General features: G+C 47.0%; 1 protein-coding gene across 4 annotated transcripts in view; it reads left to right on the forward strand.

The window, feature by feature from the left end:
- The window catches only part of DIAPH2 (diaphanous related formin 2), a 1,596,586-nt gene that overhangs the window by 896,240 nt on the left and 680,361 nt on the right, over positions 1–19,985 (forward strand). For all 4 annotated transcript variants that reach the window (XM_068249979.1, XM_068249980.1, XM_068249981.1 and 1 more), the window contains 2 exons: positions 7,319–7,420; positions 19,125–19,364. In XM_068249979.1, coding sequence (XP_068106080.1) covers positions 7,319–7,420; positions 19,125–19,364 — 342 coding nt within the window. The remainder of the gene's footprint in view (positions 1–7,318; positions 7,421–19,124; positions 19,365–19,985) is intronic.

Raw genomic sequence — 19,985 nt, forward strand, 5'->3', positions numbered from 1 at the left:
GTCTGCTGCAGCCCCGGCGGAGACTTCCTGGATTTTCTGCTCTCACGCCGCATCGCATGAGGGGGAGGGGGGGGGGCGATGTGAGGGGGGAGGACAGGAGTAGGGGCCCCCCAGGTTAAAATAAAAATAAAAGGTAAAATTAAAAAAAAAAACTGCAATACTTAATGGGCCCCTGAAGCAGCGGAACTTCAGGGGCCCTCGTGCGGCGGCACGGCCTGCACGGCCGTATGTCCGCCACTGGCCTTACTTCATATATGATTCTGTACATCATCCACTTGCGACCTGCGATCATCTCGGACAGCTCTGTCCAAGCCCCGCCCTTTCGTCGTCTGACTGCTGCGATAACACTGACTGATAACAGCAGCAACACAACCCTCACGGCCTGCTGTTAACCACTTCAGCTAGGCTTTCTAGCCTCAGAGGACTCATCTGGACTAGCGTTAGTTATATGTAAAAGAGCAATTTAGTTATAATCTGATTTTCCTGTTCATAGTAGCAGGGATGTTCGGATAGTACTTTTTAAAATCCGAACTGTTCCGTATCCGGATATTCAGATATCCGGATCCAGTTCAGATATCCGAATCCGAACTTTTGGATAGCCGCATGAACGCGGATATCTGAACACATTATCCACGGATATCCGACCTATTCGGATATCCGGATAGAGAAACCGGAAGTGCCTTTTAAAATGCTTTAAAAACATTTCTAACCTTTAAAAACACCTTCTATCCTCTTACTCACCTTCTCTATCCTCCCCTCCTTCCCTCCTCCTCCCCTCCTTCTTTCCTCCTCCTCCTCTCCTTCTTTCCTCCTCCTCCTCCTTTCCTTTCCTCCTCCTCCTCTTCCTTTCCTCCTCCTCCTCCTTCTCCCCTCACCTCTTTCCCTCCTCCTCTCCTCCTCCCCCTCCTCCCCTCCCCTCATTTCCTCCTCCTCCTTCCCTCTTTCTCTCCTCCCCTCCTCCTCTCCTCCTCCCCCTCCTCCTCCCCTCCTCCTCCTTTCCTCCTCCTCCTCCTTCCCTCCTCCTCCTTCCCTCCTCCTCCTTGCCTCCTCCTCCCCTCCTTCCCTTTTTCCCTCCTCCTTCCCTCCTCCTCCCCTCCTTACCTCTTTCCCTCCTCCTCCCCTCCTTACCTCTTTCCCTCCTCCTCTCCTCTCCTCCTCCCCTTCCCTCCTCCTCCCCTCCTTACCTCTTTCCCTCCTCCTCTCCTCCTCTCCTCTCCTCCTCCCCCTCCTCCTCCTCCTCTCATCTCCTCCTCCTCTTCCTTGCTTCCTCCTCCTTGCCTCCATCTCCCCTCCTTCCCTCTTTCCCTCCTCCCCTCCCCCTCCTCCCCTCCTCCATCCCTCCTCTTCCTCCTCCTTCCCTCCTCCTCCTTCCCTCCGCCCCCTCCTCCTCCTTCCCTCCGCCCCCTCCTCCTCCTTCCCTTCTCCCCTCCTTCCCTCCGAATCGGATTGTGTAAAAAAGTTCGGATATCCGGAATCCGGATGAGCATCCCTGCATAGTAAGCGTGGGAACAAGACAGGCAAAAAAGGTGCCGAACATAGGGGTGCCACTGGGCGCAGCTGTAGACTGTAATGTGATTGATCGATAAAGCAGTGCTCAGAGGGTGATTGGACAGATGCAAAAGGCGGGAGCCCAAAATCACTCACAGGAAACTTGGTCTGGTATTTGTTAATATTTCTGTGAGTTACACTAGACCAATTTTCCTGAGAGTCATCCAATGTTGTATACATGATACTCAAGAGGGAACTCTATAGGAGAAACAGGACAAAAACTGCGCACAAAAATGAACCATCACCGCTTTAAAATTAACGAGGGTAAAATGGACACACCAGTGGCCCAACACTTCTGTGAACCAGGACACAGCTTGCAAGATCTCAAAGTACTTATTCTTAAAGAGGAACTCCAGTAAAAAAATATATAAAATATATAAAAAAGTTGTAAGTATGTATAAATGATTTAGGCAGTGTGTGCCCATTGTAAAATCTTTCCTCTTCCTGATTTACATTCTGACATTTATCACATGGTGACATTTTTACTGCTGGAAGGTGATGTCAGTGGAAGGAGATGCTGCTTGCTTTTTTACAGTTGGAAACAGCTGTAAACAGCTTTTTCCCACAATGCAATGAGGTTCACAGACCGGAAACTGTCTGGACCATGGTCTGACATCACACTGTGGGAGGGGTTTCGCCACAATATCAGCCATACAGAGCCCCCTGATTATCCATTTGAGGAAAGGAATAGATTTATCATGGGAAAGGGGGTATCAGCTACTGATTGGGATGAAGTTCAATTCTTGGTCACAGTTTCTCCTTAAGGGTAACTTCAAAAATGAACAAAATAAAAAATACAAATTTATGACCATGGTTTAAATTGTGTAATGGGATTCATGACTCCTTATGTAACATGATTGACTTGGCTTCATTCAGAAACCTTGGATTTCATGCGCGCTAGCCTAAGCTCACTGGCTCCAGCCTGCTGATCACCTGACATCTAACTGCAAAACAGTAACCAGCACAACTGCCATCTTCATGTTTACTATTTACCTGCATCAGTGTTTTACTTCAGCTAACGTCTGGAAATAAGCCTGAAGAAGGGGACTAGACCCCAGAAAGCTTGCATTATTTAACTCTATCAGTTAGCCATTAATAGGTATTACTTTTACAAGACTTTGTTTTTTCTACCTACATAATTTGTTTTGCTAACACGGTACAGAAACTTTTTTTTATAAAGCAAATCATTTTGTCATCTAAACCCCTCTCCAGACCTCGCCAGAATGGACAGGTTTTTTCTTCATCTTGCGGAGTGGTTCTTTAAGGCGGATTTTGGGAAGTGCTTTGTCATTGGCCGCTCCTCCTCTTGTCGGGGTTAATATCGCTGCCTGTTCGGGAACATAAAAGGAAAGGTTATCGTTTGGCAGGAAGCTAAAGGGCGGCCCGGATCAGCGCCTTCACTTAACTAACCTTTAAGAGCGCAATTAACATTTAAAGAAAATAAAAATTTTAGGGACGGCATAAAATAATTGCCAGATTTTTAATGGTTTGTGTTTCTGTAAGAGACTCGTAATGTACGCTTAGCGCTGACGATCAGCAGATTAGGAAAGTGCCCTCTCTCCATAAAATATTCAGCTTTATTAAGGTTAAGTAGCGAAACTATTGAACCGTGTTTGGTCTGCCCAATAGTAACTGGAGGGGAGAGTTGCTGTGAGGACGGCGGAGGCGAGCGATGTACAAAGCCGCGACCCCAGCGTCTCCCTACTGCCCGATCTGCAAGAATATATGCATAATTAGAGTGACCAGATTTTTGTGGGTCCAACCTGGGACGGGGAGGGGGGCGTGGGGGGGGGGGGGGGCGCGCCGCGGCGAAAAGTGGGGAGGACTGAGGAGCGCGTAGCGACGAAGACTGGGGGGGAGGCTGCGGCGTGCGCCGCAGCAAAAAAATGGGCGTGGCCATGACATTGTATGGGCGGAGCTAACGTAATGATGTAACAGCGAGGCATAAGAAAGCAGTGTTTACGCCATGATGTGGACAAACGAGACTTTGCATCATGGGTGTGCAGAAACTGTGTGATGCTAATAGTATACTGTAACCACAAAGCAGCAAACATAGCCATCTATGACCATTAAATAATAAATGCAGTAACAGTTACCCCGGACACCAGAAAATAAACGCAATAGGCAACATATCAGCACAAAATAACCGCAATGCGGGCAACATGTCAGTATAAAATAAATGCAATGCGGGCAAACATGTCAGTACAAAGTAAACGCAATGCGGGCAAACATGTCAGTACAAAATAAACGCAATGCGGGCAAGCATGTCAGTACAAAATAAACGCATTGCGGGCAAACATGTCAGTACAAAATAAACGCAATGCGGGCAAACATGTCAGTACAAAATAAACGCAATGCGGGCAAACATTTCACCAGAAAAGAAACGCAATGCGGGCAAACATTTCACCAGAAAAGAAACGCAATGCGGGCAAACATTTCACCAGAAAAGAAACGCACTGCGGGCAAACATTTCGCCGGAAAAGAAACGCACTGCGGGCAAACATTTTACCGGAAAAGAAACAATGCGGGCAAACATTTCACCGGAAAAGAAACAATGCGGGCAAACATTTCACCGGAAAAGAAACAATGCGGGCAAACATTTCACCTGTAAAAGAAACAATGCGCGCAAACATTTCACCTGTAAAAGAAACAATGCGGGCAAACCTTTCACCTGGAAAAGAAAGCATTGATTTACTCACCTGGCAGAAGTCTCCGGCCTCTGGCGCGCTGCTCCTGGGACCGTCTTACTTCTCCTGCAGTCTCCCGCGCTGACAGGGCTACGGCAAGATGGCGCCCGAAGCCCTGTACTGGAGACACAAATAGGTCTCCAGTACAGGGCTTCGGCAGCCATCTTGCCGTAGCCCTGCTCTGCTCTGCCGGTGTCGGAACAGACACCGGAAGAGGAGGCTGGAGCGGGGCTGCAGGCAATGAACTGGCACGGCGTCTATAGACGCCGCTGCCAGTTCATTGAGGAGAGAGTGGCCAGAGTCCCGAGGCCGGGACGTTCCGCTGCTGAAAGCGGGACGTTTCCCGGGACCTCATTAAGCCTGGGACAGCGGACCCCGAATCCGGGACGCGTCCCGGGCAATCCGGGACGCGTCCCGGGCAATCCGGGACGTCTGGTCACTCTAGCATAATGCATCGCTTGACTTGTAGGTATAATGTATTGAATCAGCCCTAGATTGCTCGATGATCTGAGAACCTGTTTGTCTCAGCAACAGCCTGTATATAAGCTGTGCAATGCTCTGATACCTCTGCACCTTCCCCATACCTCTGCCTGCAAATCTTTCACATCTGTGATCTATAGTCAGGTCTGATCCATGCATATCACTTCCTGTTCCTGTCTGTGCCCAGGAAGTAGAAGAGGCATCATGGCGCAAAGACAGACAGCAATGAACAGACCTGATCTACAAGTCAGTATAGACAGGAACAGGAAGGACAGCACAGAGCAATGATCATACCTGATCTACAAGTCATGTGAGTAAAGCTGTCACACAGGGATGCAGAGATATCAGAGCTGGTGTACAGTGTATACAGTATAGACAGGAACAGGAAGGACAGCACAGAGCAATGATCAGACCTCATCTACAAGTCATGTGAGTAAAGCTGTCACACAGGGATGCAGAGATATCACAGCTGGTGTACACCAGTGTACAGTATAGACAGGAACAGGAAGGGCAGCACAGAGCAATGATCAGACCTGATCTACAAGCCATGTGAGTAAAGCTGTCACACAGGGATGCAGAGATATCACAGCTGATGTACAGTGTATACAGTATAGACAGGAACAGGAAGGGCAGCACAGAGCAATGATCAGACCTGATCTACAAGTCATGGGAGTAAAGCTGTCACACGGGGGTACAGAGATATCAGAGCTGGTGTACAGTATACAGTATAGACAGGAACAGCCAGGACAGCACAGAGCAATGATCAGATCTGATCTACAAGTCTTGTGAGTAAAGCTGTCACACAGGGATGCAGAGATATCACAGCTGGAGTACAGTGTATACAATATACAGTATAGACAGGAACAGGAGGGACCGCACAGAGCAATTGTCAGACCTTATCTACAAGCCATGTGAGTAAAGCTGTCACACAGGGATGCAGAGATATCACAGCTGGAGTACAGTGTATACAGTATAGACAGGAAGGACAGCACAAAGCAATGGTCAGACCTGATCTACAAGCCATGTGAGTAAAGCTGTCACACAGGGATGCAGAGATATCAGAGCTGGTGTACAGTGTATACAGTATAGACAGGAACAGGAAGGGCAGCACAGAGCAATGATCAGACCTGACCTACAAGCCATGTGAGTAAACCTGTCACACAGGTATGCAGAGATATCAGAGCTGATGTACAGTATACAGTATAGACAGGAACAGGAGGGACAGCACAGAGCAATGATCAGACCTGATCTACAAGTCATGTGAGTAAAGCTGTTAGACAGGGATGCAGAGATATCACAGCTGGTGTACAGTGTATACAGTATAGACAAGAACAGGAAGGACCGCACAGAGCAATGACCAGACCTGATCTACAAGTAATGTGAGTAAAGCTGTCACACAGAGATGCAGAGATATCAGAGCTAGTGTACAGTATATACAGTACAGACAGGAACAGGAAGGGCAACACAGAGCAATGATCAGACCTGATCTACAAGTCATGTGAGTAAAGCTGTCACACAGGAATGCAGAGATATCACAGCTGGTGTACAGTGTATACAGTATAGACAGGAACAGGAAGGGCAGCACAGAGCAATGATCAGACCTGATGTACAAGTCATGTGAGTAAAGCTGTCACACAGGGATGCAGAGATATCACAGCTGGTGTACAGTGTATAAAGTATAGACAGGAACAGGAAGGGCAGCACAGAGCAATGATCAGACCTGATCTACAAGTCATGTGAGTAAAGCTGTCACACAGGGATGCAGAGATATCACAGCTGGTGTACAGTGTATACAGTATAGACAGGAACAGGAAGGGCAGCACAGAGCAATGATCAGACCTGATGTACAAGTCATGTGAGTAAAGCTGTCACACAGGGATGCAGAGATATCACAGCTGGTGTACAGTGTATAAAGTATAGACAGGAACAGGAAGGGCAGCACAGAGCAATGATCAGACCTGATCTACAAGTCATGTGAGTAAAGCTGTCCCACAGGGATGCAGAGATATCACAGCTGGTGTACAGTGTATACGGTATACAGTATAGACAGGAACAGGAAGGACAGCACAGAGCAATGATCAGACCTGATCTACAAGTCATGTGAGTAAAGCTGTCCCACAGGGATGCAGAGATATCACAGCTGGTGTACAGTGTATACAGTATAGACAGGAACAGGAAGGGCAGCACAGAGCAATGATCATACCTGATCTACAAGTCATGTGAGTAAAGCTGTCACACAAGGATGCAGAAATATCAGAGCTGCTGTACAGTGTATACAGTATATACAGGAACAGGAAGGACAGCACAGAGCAATGACCAGACCTGATCTACAAGTCATGTGAGTAAAACTGTCACACAGGGATGCAGAGATATCACAGTTGGTGTACAGTGTATATAGTATATACAGGAACAGGAAGGACAGCACAGAGCAATGATCAGACCTGATCTACAAGTCATATGAGTAAAGCTGTCACACAGGGATGCAGAGAGAGAGTGTAGACAGGGTTTTCACTCACATATTACTCAAGCTGGGCTGCCTATAAATTACGTATTTTATCATCTATACTGTAAATCGAATCCCTGACCAGTTCTTTCTCTTGCAGAACCTGATAAAGAACCTTCCGGAGCAGAAGGAGCTGACGGCGCTGTCGCAGCTGAAGGGGGAGTACGAGGACCTGTGTGAGCCCGAGCAGTTCGGCGTGGTGGTAAGTTACAGAAAATGGCGCAGCAATAAGTCAGGCCGGGTTGTCATCTGTCGGCCGACATTAAAAATAAGAGTTTTCAGCTGAGTATCGATTTTCCCATTATAGTAACTACTCACATTGTGCAGCGAGAGGCCGGCTGCTGCCTTCTGATAATATTATTTATCAGCCGGGGAAGCCCAGACGTAACTGTGCTTATTCCACGCACCCGCCGCTGCCGCCAGCTATTCCTGGAGCGCTCGGTCCAGCATCTGCCGGGGGATGTTAAGGCAGAACTCCGGGGAGAGGTTATTAAGAAGCTTTCATATAACAGGAGCAATTACATTAAAGGAAGCGTAACATACAATACATAGTGGAGGTAGTGAAATCAGCACACACTGCAGCTAGTTTACTATCCGTACAGGGTTACAGATTACCCAGCAAGTTCATGGTGAACCACAACTCCTAGGAGTGTGTAAGGGGCTACAAAGGACCAAGAAGCCCTCCTATTAAAATGTAATGCAAAACCAAAGTTTCCCTTGTTAAATGATATCTGAGGTGAAAATTAACTGATGAGAAAAATACATTTATGTATCGTCCTTCTCCTAAAAATACTTTTTTTAGTTATCCCACTATTTTATTTTATATTTAAATATAGCTTTTAGGTTTTTACTGTTTCATTAAATGTCTCTGCTCAATGACACAAGTCCAGGTGGTCTGTGGGGATGAGGGCGGAAGGGACAGGAAGTCCAGGTGGTCTGTGAGGGATGAGGGGGGATGCTGTGGGGGTGGGGAGGAGACAGGAAGTCCAGGTGGTCTGTGAGGGATGAGGGGGGATGCTGTGGGGGTGGGGAGGAGACAGGAAGTCCAGGTGGTCTGTGAGGGATGAGGGGGGATGCTGTGGGGATGAGGGCAGGAGGGACAGGAAGTCCAGGTGGTCTGTGAGGGATGAGGGTGGGTGCTGTGGGGGTGGGGAGGGGACAGGAAGTCCAGGTGGTCTGTGAGGGATGAGGGGGGGATTCTGTGGGGGTGGGGAGGAGACAGGAAGTCCAGGTGGTCTGTGAGGGATGAGGGGGATGCTGTGGGGGTGAGGCTGGGACAGGAAGTCCAGGTGGTGTTTGAGGGATGAGGGCGGGGACAGGAAGTCAGGTGGTCTGTGAGGGATGAGGGGGGATGCTGTGGTGGTGAGGAGGGGACAGGAAATCCAAGTGGTCTGTGGGGATGAGGGCGGGGGGACAGGAAATCTAGGTGGTCCGTGAGGGATGAGGGTGGGTGCTGTGGGGGTGGGGAGGGGGACAGGAAGTCCAGGTGGTCGGGGACAATGTGATTGGCTGGAAGTCCGAGGTCACCACATGAGACAGCAACAATAATAGCGCCGCTACTTGTCACAGCAGACGATGCGCAGATGCCACCATTAGCACAGGAGGGGAATGGCGCTATAGACAGAGGTGCGTGGCGCGGACGCCGTTTGTTGATGGCCATCGACCTGAATGAAGCACTAATGAACACGGAGGAAAATTGCCGTTTAGGACTGAAGTGCTTATTTACAGAGAAATTAAAAATAAATAAAGGACCTCATCAGAGTAAAGAGCCGACACTTATCCTGTTTTTACCAAAATGATGATTTTTTTCTTCTTTCATTGTTTATGCCGCTCACCGTGATATTACACCCAATTACAATGCAATACATCCCAATTCTTTGGCCTCCACAAAACTGCGAAAAAATCACTAAACGCTATTTATGCGTAAAGCGTCCTCGCGCCGTAATACGATTCCGATTTATCACTCCGCCCCGCAGCCGCCTCTGCAGAGGAAATACACCAGCATTATTCCACTTAAAGGGGAACCGAGGTGAGAGGGACGTGGAGGCTGCCATATTTATTTCCTTTTACAAGATACCAGTTACATAGGAAATATACAGCACTCTTATGTATTCTACACTTAAAGGGAACCGGAGATGAACGCTTTGGCACAAAATAAACATATCCCCCGATAGATTTTACAAAATAAATACTATACTTGGTATTTTCGCCGCTCTGGTGTGCGTTTTTTTGTTTATTTTTTACTAAATCTCCATGCAAAACACAGTTCATCAGAAAAGCATATTATTTAGTGGGCTGTGTGCAAAATGAAATCACCATTTCTAAAAACCTCTCATGACTAACAAATAGAGATATAAAAAAAAACATTTTACAATACCCCCTTACATTAGCAGCTCCGCCCATCTCATCACAGCTCTCTGTGATGCTGCAGTATACAGAACAGGAAAGCAGAGCCAGCAGGGGGCAGGCTTGGGCTTGAAAAGACATCAGAGAAGACAGACTCCGCTATAATGATTCCTGAGCAAAGCCAGATTAAATGCTCAGTCGAAGATTTTTATCAGGGCTGATAACAAGCAGGCTGAGCAGTGAGGATGAAACAGAGAGCAGGGTAGGTGTTTTCTCTAATGTTCCCACTGATATATATGGTAAAATACAGGAGGGTGCTACATCTTGTACCTTGTAGTTTTTGAGAAAATCGATGTTAAAGTCGGTGTAATTTTTTGCGAAGATTTCAGCGAAAATCCGCCTACCGCACTTGCATTACCGATTTCCGAATTCCAATGCGGAAATGCAGAATCTGAACGAGCATCCCTATCTGGAGGCCCCGTGGGTCATCCTGTGGCCAGCACAGGGTCCCTCCAAGCATGTTCGGCAAGGGCTTGCTGACCGTAGTTGTGCGGTCATGCTTCTGTTCGTGCACAGTGTGTGTGCGGTTGTAATGCACCAGTTATGGCCGCACACGCCTCGGAGCACAAAGTCGCTTGTACACGGCTTTCTCATCCATGTACCTTATATACTCTTGTATAAGCCTAATTTTTCTGCACCAAAAATGTTCTGAAAAGTTACCCCCTGGGCTTATATGTGAGTCAGTGGAGCAGCATGGATGGTGGAGCAGGTATTGTTACTGGCAGAGGAGTGTAAGGATTGTGCACTAGTGATCCTGCTCTTACCAGCTGGCTCCCTGCTGTATCTGTGCCCCCATCCCCCGCAACATGGTGTTCAGAGTGCGCTGCTCAGGACTACCTGTGTCCCCTGGCTTGTGGAGCATAGCGTAGCCAGAAACGTATAAGCAGTACAATTATAATTATAATTGGGGATTCTTCCTGTACGGCAATCGCTGTGTCTCATATCTATGATGCCATCTAGTGGCGTCTTGAGACACAGCTGTTTCATCCTTGAGGTACATCTATCTATGGGTAGGGGGGCTGACTTGTACTGTGGGCACATCTGGCTACTGTGTAGGGGCTATACTGGGGAAGGGGCTTATACAGAAGGCAATTACTTTTTTCTAGTTTCTAAGGGAAAAGTGGGTACCTCGGCTTATACACGGGTCAGCTTATATGTGAGTATATATGGTATGTTTAGCTTCATGCTACTGGACTCTGCCAATACCTGTGCGGTACAGATGTGTTTGTACACAAACAGAAGCACAGTCATAGGGGGTGGGTGGGGGGTCTCCGGGCCATCAGCGGAGGGGTCACATGAGGGTCTCCGGCCATCAGCGGAGGGGTCACATGAGGGTCTCCGGCCATCAGCGGAGGGGTCACATGAGGGTCTCCAGCCATCAGCGGAGGGGTCACATGAGGGTCTCTGGCCATCAGCGGAGGGGTCACAGAGAAGCGTCCGCAGCACCCGGGGGCTTCCACTACTCAGGTAAGTATCTAACTAACAAACTTTTTTCCCCTCACGTTTGCTTTAACTCGGTGTCTAGTTTTTCTCATATCTGGTAAGAGTTCTATTTCCAATCCAATCTGCCAAGCCGGTTGTGAAATAAACACCAGCAGAAGGTGGCAGATATGTTGTGTGTTTTCCCACTTCTGCCGCATCCCCCCCCTGGTGTGATCAGATGCCCCCTGCGCCGTGCGGCGGACCAGCAGGTGAAGACAGGTAATTAGACCGTGTCTTCTGATCGCACCTGCGGCTGCTGCTTCTCTCATCCTGTTCACTTTATTTATTCTCCTGATTCAAAAACTACAGTCATAATAAAAGTTTTGAGAATAAGGTCGGCCTGGAAGTGCACCCCCCCTTTCCCCCCCAAATACTGTGAGACCCTTGGAGGTGTAATAAGAGGGGCTCAGCTCATTCCTGAGGAAAGTCAGGCCCTCATGTAGCACCTACCGGTATCATGCACATACGGTACATTAATAATCACTGCACATGTGTAGCATTTCAGCTGTCTCACGTGTGGCTCAAAGAGGAACTCCAGTGAAAATAATGTAATAAAAAAAGCTCTTAATTTGAACAATAAATATCTATAAATGATGTAGTCAGTGTTTGGCCATTGTAAAATCTTTCCTCTCCCTGATTTAAATTCTGACATTTATCACATGGTGAAATTTTTACTGCTGGCAGGTGATGTCACTGGAAGGAGATGCTTCTTGCTTTTTTGGCAGTTGGAAACAGCTGTAAAGAGCTGTTATTTCCCACAATGCAACAAGTCTCCCACAGTGTGATGTCAGTACCATGGTCCTGACATCACACTGTGGGAGGGGTTTCACCACAATATCAGCCATACAGCGCCCCCTGATGATCTATGTGTGAAAAGGAATAGATTTCTCATGTAAAAGGGGGTATCAGCTACTGATTGGGATGAAATTCAATTCTTGGTCACGGTTTCTCTTTAAAGGGAACCTTAACTGAACGGGGGGTAAAGAGTTTTACTTACCTGGGGCTATTACCAGCCCCCTGCAGCAGTCCTGTGCCCTCGGCGCCGCTCTGGGATCCTCTGGTCCCCCGCTGTCACTTAGTTTCGTTTTTGACGACTCACCAGTCGCCGGCCGCCATGCGTATTATTGGACGCATTCACCAATGCAATTAGCGCTATTGCGGACCGCAACACGTACAAAAATACGCGTTGCCGCATATCTACGCGTGCGGAATGCGGCAACGCGCATTTTTGTACGCGTTGCGGTCCGCAATAGCGCTAATTGCATTGGTGAATGCGTCCAATAATACGCATGGCGGCCGGCGACTGGTGAGTCGTCAAAAACGAAACTAAGTGACAGCAGGAGACCAGAGGATCCCAGAGCGGCGCCGAGGGCACAGGACTGCTGCAGGGGGCTGGTAATAGCCCCAGGTAAGTAAAACTCTTTACCTCCCGTCCAGTTAAGGTTCCCTTTAAGGTCTCACTGAAGACCTGAAGACTTTATTTAAATAATATAAAACATCCCTGCACATCGCTTTTCACTTACTGATTAAAGAAAGGCACAAAACAGTCTGACTCCCCCCTCCGCAGCTAGATAGCGATTGTTGGGGGGGGGGGGGGGGGGGCAATGTGTGTGGTCATTTGGCAGAGATCTTCAACCAAGGTCCAGAGGATATCGGCCTGGGATCATTAATTAAAGGTATTTATGGCTAATTAAGAACATTAAAGGACTTTTTTTTCCAAAATGTATTTCTATTTAACTCTTTGTGGAAATGGGTGAGGGGTACACTAGCACCCCCTATACCATTTTCAGTTGGGGGGGGGGGGGCATCTGGGAGCACGCTTGTTAAAGGGGATCCCACAAGATGCCACCATGAACGGTCCCAGTGCCCTCATCTCCTGCTGGGCCCTGGTGGTGGGGAAGAGTCCCTTGTCTATAGTAAGAACAGAGACTTTGGGGGGTAGGGGGAGGCATCTTCTGGAGCCCGCCCACCTCATGGTCCTTGTGGGTTGGCATAGCTCAGGGTGCGGAGCCCCACCCAGTCCGGACTCTGAAAGTCCCTGCTTGTCCCCACTAGCACATTTGGCAGCATATATCGGGGCTTTGCTATTAAGTTGGCGCTATTAACTTCCATGCAGTTTGCCCAAAAGGTGCATTAAGTGGAAATTCCGTTAAAAAGTTTGGTAAGCCAAAAAAAAAAAGCCCCTTTTACTCTCACATGACGAAGCGAGGTGTGTCGCGGCGTGCATGCGTGGACTGATGGAGAGCCCAGTGACTTTCTTCCTGCCCAGCAGGGAGTACGTCACTGAGCAGGAGAGGTGCTATGCATATGATCCTGCCCAGCAGGGAGTACGTCACTGAGCGGAGGCGGTGCTATGCATATGATCCTGCCCAGCAGGGAGTACGTCACTGAGCGGGGGCGGCGCTATGCATATGATCCTGCCCAGCAGGGAGTATGTCACTGAACGGGGGTGATGCTATGCATATGATCCTGGCCAGCAGAGAGTATGTCACTAAGCGGGGGCGGTGCTATGCATATGATCCTGCCCAGCAGGGAGTATGTCACTGAGCGGGGGCGGTGCTATGCATATGATCCTACCCAGCAGGGATTACGTCACTGAGCGGGAGCGGTGCTATGCATATGATCCTGCCCAGCAGGGAGTATGTCACTGAGCGGGGGCGGTGCTATGCATATGATCCTGCCCAGCAGAGAGTACGTCACTGAGCGGGAGCGGTGCTATGCATATGATCCTACCCAGCAGAGAGTACGTCACTGAGCGGGGGCGGTGCTATGCATATGATCCTGCCCAGCAGGGAGTATGTCACTGAGCGGGAGCGGTGCTATGCATATGATCCTGCCCAGCAGGGAGTACGTCACTGAGCGGGAGCGGTGCTATGCATATGATCCTACCCAGCAGAGAGTACGTCACTGAGCGGGGGCGGTGCTATGCATATGATCCTACCCAGCAGAGAGTATGTCACTGAGCGGGGGCGGTGCTATGCATATGATCCTGCCCAGCAGGGAGTATGTCACTGAGCGGGAGCGGTGCTATGCATATGATCCTGCCCAGCAGGGAGTATGTCACTGAGCGGGGGCGGTGCTATGCATATGATCCTACCCAGCAGGGATTACGTCACTGAGCGGGAGCGGTGCTATGCATATGATCCTGCCCAGCAGGGAGTACATCACGCTCCGTGGGTCGGCACTATGCATATCAAAGTTTACAAATCAAAGTTTACAAACTCACCTCCTCACCTGTACTGACCAGAGGGGAATGTCAGCCACTCGCCTCCTCCTACATCTGCCTCATTATCTGAGACTGCTGATCACCTCGACATGCAGTTTTCACACTGGTTAACCCTTGATTGTGTAGTTTACTGCAACTGGCGGATAGAGTGCATTTATAAGATTATAATAAGTTTACTTCAGCAAAGACTTTGGAGTTGTGTAAAGATATGTATTGGCGAGCCCGGGACTCGCTGGCTCCGGTTTCTGTTGTTTTTTTATCCCATTTTTTTTTTAATGATTTTGCTTTTCAGCATTTTAGGATAGTTTTTCATCTAGAATTTAATTAGCTGTAATTGAATGTTTTGCTGTGTAGCCGCTATCTATTTTGCAGCACAAATCAATGTCTAATTATCCTAAATTTGCTGCAATTTGCTTCATGTAGAAAGTCTTATGGGCGATTGTGTCTGTGAATAGTATAGATATATAATAATACGCCACATTATCTGCCGAGCGCAGTCACGGCACAACCCCGGCCACGGAAATCGGGACACGACGAGAAACGTAAATATATACGGAACGCGGTGATCTGCAAATCATGTCAGCTCCGAGTGCAACCGAAAATATCGCAAATGCTGAAAATGGGGAATAGATTTATTTTATAGCTTATTATGAATTTTATGCCCACCGCGTAATTCAGTGAATTTGGGACATTTACTGCTGTGTTTTATAATCTGTTCTTGTTGTTGGCGATTTAACTACATTAATAACTTGCAGTATAGTGAAACAACCACAAGATGTCACTGTGTGTAAAATGTGATGATGATCTCTATGGGATTGTTATTTCCTGTATTCTCTATGTAAACTGCATTTCCTGATGGGGGTGTATATTTTATCTGTGCATGCTTTTCTTCAGTAAAGAGTTCTAACTTGCTATCCTGGGTGTTGATTGTGTGTACAGAACACGCTGCTCCATCACTTGGGAATATTTGGGAATTGAAATGACCAATCACTGTAGCTTTGCAGGTGAATTTTTGTCCCATTGCTGCCTGATAGAAGATATTGGCAGTTCTGGTCTCCTTTGTCATAGTTCTCATTTTATTGTGCAGCCAGTGTTTACAGTGGGTGGCAGTCTGGGCTGTCGGGTGCCAGTTTAGTAGATGCAGCAGTGCTGTGCTGTTGTAATACGTTCAGAAGGTGGTTTAATATTACTAAAAATAGCAAGCCAAGATGGCGTCCGGGCCGCTCCTTTTCAGAATTTTAATGAGGTCTCTAAAATTAAAAAACCACAAACACTTACAGGTGAGGTAATTAGTGTCTCACCAGAGCTAATTAACTGTCTCTCTGGATTTCTAAAAAACATGCACTGATGGTGGTGGGCCTTGAGGACAGGGCTGGGGAACACCGTTTTAAAGAGAATCTGTACTCTAATATTCTTACACTAAAAAGCATACCATTCTATTCCTTATTTTCTCCTGGGCCCCTCTGTGCTGTTTCTGCCACTCTCTGCTGCAATCCTGGCTTGTAATTAATCGTTTTAGGCAGTGTTTACAAACAAACTAACCAGCTTGTGATAGGCTCACATAAACAGAGTGTGTGAGTCATACAGAGTGTGCAGGGGGCCATACAGAGGGTGTGTATCGCTTCTATCCAATCACAAGCAGCCCTGCACATTCCACACATTCAAGCCTTAGCCCGACAGACAGGACAGAGGAAAGGAGATAAGATTTATTACAGAGACAGTGCAATTAGGAAAGGCTGCAGTAAGCCAGAGCACATTAGAACAGGCATAACAACTTATAGGATAGAAGAACTAAGACTGAAAAATTTGTTACAGAGTCTCTTTAAAATGTTATTTAGGTTCCCAGGTAATTTTTAGACTTTAGGCATTAACCGATAGTAACTCAAGTGTAACAGAACTAGACCTATAAACCACTCCGCGCTCTGCGGACACAAAAGGGAACTTCTGTAAACCCCTCCCCCAAGGAAAAGGCGGACCTGAGAAAAAAGGGGACTAGCCACCCATTCTCTGAACAGAACCTGATTGGAAGATGAGTTTTTTTATACTTGATTGTCATTGGCTAATGCTTAGTTAGTTTCTATACAAGGTGGTGGACAGGTGGAGAGCTTATAGACTGGGATGTGAGAAAGGATGAGGGCTGGAACGCCGTGTGTCTCTCCCCAATTGGTACGCATCTCTCCTCCTCTTTCTAATCTTATATATTTTATATCCTGTTTCGGTATCACATTGAAAAAAAAAAGGTGAAAGCACCATATACAATATATGGTTTTCCCATTATTTAAGAAGGGCAAAAAATCAGATCCAGGAAATTATAGACCTGTAAGCTTAACATCAGTTGTATGCAAACTATTTGAGGGGTTACTAAGAGATACTATACATGGCTTCATAGTAGAAAATAATCTTATTTCTCAGCATCAACATGGGTTTACTAAAGACAGGTCCTGTTTGACTAACATGCTCAGCTTTTATGAGGTAGTGAATGCTAATATGGATATTGGGAATGCTGTAGATGTGATATACTTGGACTTTGCAAAGGCATTCGACACTGTTCCCCACAAAAGTCTGGTGCAAAAGATGAGGATGCAAGGACTGGGGAAGAGTCTGTGTGCATGGATAGGGAACTGGCTAATGGACAGAAAACAAAGAGTTGTGGTCAATGGATCGTACTCAAAATGGGAGACTGTTAGCAGTGGGGTCCCACAGGGGTCTGTACTGGGTCCAGTGCTCTTCAATTTATTTATTAATGACCTAGTGGATACAGTAGTGAGCAATGTTGCTATTTTTGCAGATGATACAAAATTGTGCAGAATCATCAACTCTAAGGAAGATAGTGTTATATTGCAACAGGATCTGGATAGGATGGCTATATGGGCACATACATGGCAGATGAAATTCAATGTTGACAAATGTAAAGTCATGCATTTTGGTCGTACCAATGGTCTAACACCATACAAAATAAATGGGATACAGTTGGGGACATCAAACTTGGAGAAGGACTTAGGAGTACTCATCGACAACAAGTTAAATAATCGTACTCAATGCCAAGCCGCTGCAGCTAAAGCTAACAAAATTTTGGGATGCATTAAAAGGGAAATAAAAACTCGAGATGCTAGCATAATATTGCCCCTGTTTAACTCTCTAGTAAGGCCACATCTGGAATATGGAATTCAGTTCTGGGCACCACATTACAAAAAAGATATTGCAGTTTTAGAGCAGGTGCAGAGACGAGCAACAAAATTGATACGTGGGATGGAAGGTCTCACTTACCAAGAAAGGTTAGATAAACTGGGTTTATTTAGTCTAGAGAAAAGACGCCTTAGAGGAGATCTAATTAACATGTATAAATACATCAGAGGGCAATATAATAGCTTGGCGGATGAGCTTTTTGTCCCTAGGCCTTCTCAAAGGACTAGAGGACATGATCTGCGCATGGAGGAAAAACGTTTTAGCCATTTATTTAGGAAAGGGTTCTTTACAGTAAGAGTGATTAAGATGTGGAATGCATTGCCACAGGAAGTCGTTATGGCAAACTCTATACCTGCATTTAAAGGGGGCTTAGATGCTTTCCTTGCGTTGAATGACATCCATGGCTACAATTACTAGGTAATGCCAATGATGTTAATCCAGGGATTTTATCTGATTGCCATCTGGAGTCGGGAAGGAATTTTTACCTTGTAAGGGTTTTTTCGCCTTCCTCTGGATCAACAGGGATATGTGAGGGAGCAGGCTGGAGTTGTACTTTGTACTGGTTGAACTCGATGGACGTATGTCTTTTTTCAACCAAAGTAACTATGTAACTATGTAAAAAAATATTTTGCATGTGCTTCACCCCTCCTCTGAAATGCCCTCCCACAACACATCCGTCACTCTCCAACCTTTGTTACCTTTAAAGAGGAACTCCAGTGAAAATAATGTAATAAAAAAGAGCTTCATTTTACAATAATTATGTAGAAATGATTTAGTCAGTGTTTGCCCATTGCAAAATCTTTCCTCTCTCTGATTTACATTCTGACATTTATCACATGGAGACATTTTTACTGCTGGCAGGTGATGTCACTGGAAGGAGATGCTGCTTGCTTTTTTAGCAGTTGGAAACAGCTGTAAACAGCTATTTCCCACAATGCAACAAGGTTCACAGACCGGAAACTGCCAGGACTACCACGGTCCTCAGAGTTTCTTGTGGGAGGGGTTTCTCCACAATATCAGCCATACGGCGCCCCCTGATGGTCTGTTTGTGAAAAAGGAATAGATTTCTCATGTAAAAGGGGGCATCAGCTACTGATTTAGATGAAGGTCTATTTTTGGTCACCGTTCCTCTTTAAACGCTCTCTCAAAACACACTTTTTCCAACAAGCATACGCTCTACGTTAGGCCATCCCCCTTTATCCTAAAGCCAAGTAGCACTACTAGATATCCTAAAACTTCCTGCCTCTAGGTATGTTTATTGGTTACTTCTCCCGCCTCTTGTTCCCCCTCCCTCCCATTCATTTTGTGTCTTGAAATCATTATACATTTTATTCATCATGTTACTTTTGTCACTGTAATTACCAATTATGTATTTTGTCACCAATTATGTATCTTGTATATTGGTGTATAGCATTGTCTGTATTATTATGTACCCCATGTTTGTTTCTTACTTTGTACAGCACCACGGAATATGTTGGTCCAATATAAATCAATAATAATAATAATAGTAATGATATGTATCAGAGGACAAAACAGCAAATTTGTGTCCATAGATTCACCACAGGTTCTCTTTATCATCAGTCCTCTCCTGTCTGTCTTTCTGCAGATGAGCACGGTGAAGATGCTGCGGCCACGACTAAACGGAATCCTTTTCAGGCTGACCTTCGATGAGCACATCAGTAACATCCGGCCGGACATCATGAGCGTCACTCTGGCCTGCGAGGAACTGAAGAAGAGCGAAAACTTCAAGCGAATGTTAGAATTGGTGCTGCTGGTCGGAAACTTCATGAACGCCGGCTCAAGAAACGCACAGTCCCTGGGCTTCAACATCAGCTTCCTCTGCAAGGTAAGAGCAGGCCGCAAGCCTACCACTACTACCATACTGCAAGGCGCAAGCCTGGCACAACTACAACCACACTGCACGGTCTCCAGCCTGACACACCTACCACCACACTGCAAGGCCACAAGCCTAGCACTACTACCATACTGCAAGGCGCAAGCCTGGCACAACTACTACCACACTGCAAGGCCCCAAGCCTGACACTACTACCACCACACTGCAAGGCCACAAGCCTGACACAACTACCACCACACTGCAAGGCCTCAAGCCTGACACAACTACCACCACACTGCAAGGCCTCAAGCCTGACACAACTACCACCACACTGCAAGGCCGCAAGCCTGACACAACTACCACCACACTGCAAGGCCACAAGCCTGACACTACTACTACCACACTGCAAGGCCCCAAGCCTGACACACCTACCACCACACTGCAAGGCCACAAGCCTGGCACATCTACCACCACACTGCAAGGCCGCAAGCCTGACACAACTACCACCACACTGCACGGTCTCAAGCCTGACACACCTACCACCACACTGCAAGGCCACAAGCCTGGCACATCTACCACCACACTGCAAGGCCGCAAGCCTGACACATCTACCACCACACTGGATGGCCGCAA

This window comes from Hyperolius riggenbachi, chromosome 8 (genome assembly GCF_040937935.1).
Source record: "Hyperolius riggenbachi isolate aHypRig1 chromosome 8, aHypRig1.pri, whole genome shotgun sequence".
NCBI lineage: Eukaryota > Metazoa > Chordata > Amphibia > Anura > Hyperoliidae > Hyperolius > Hyperolius riggenbachi.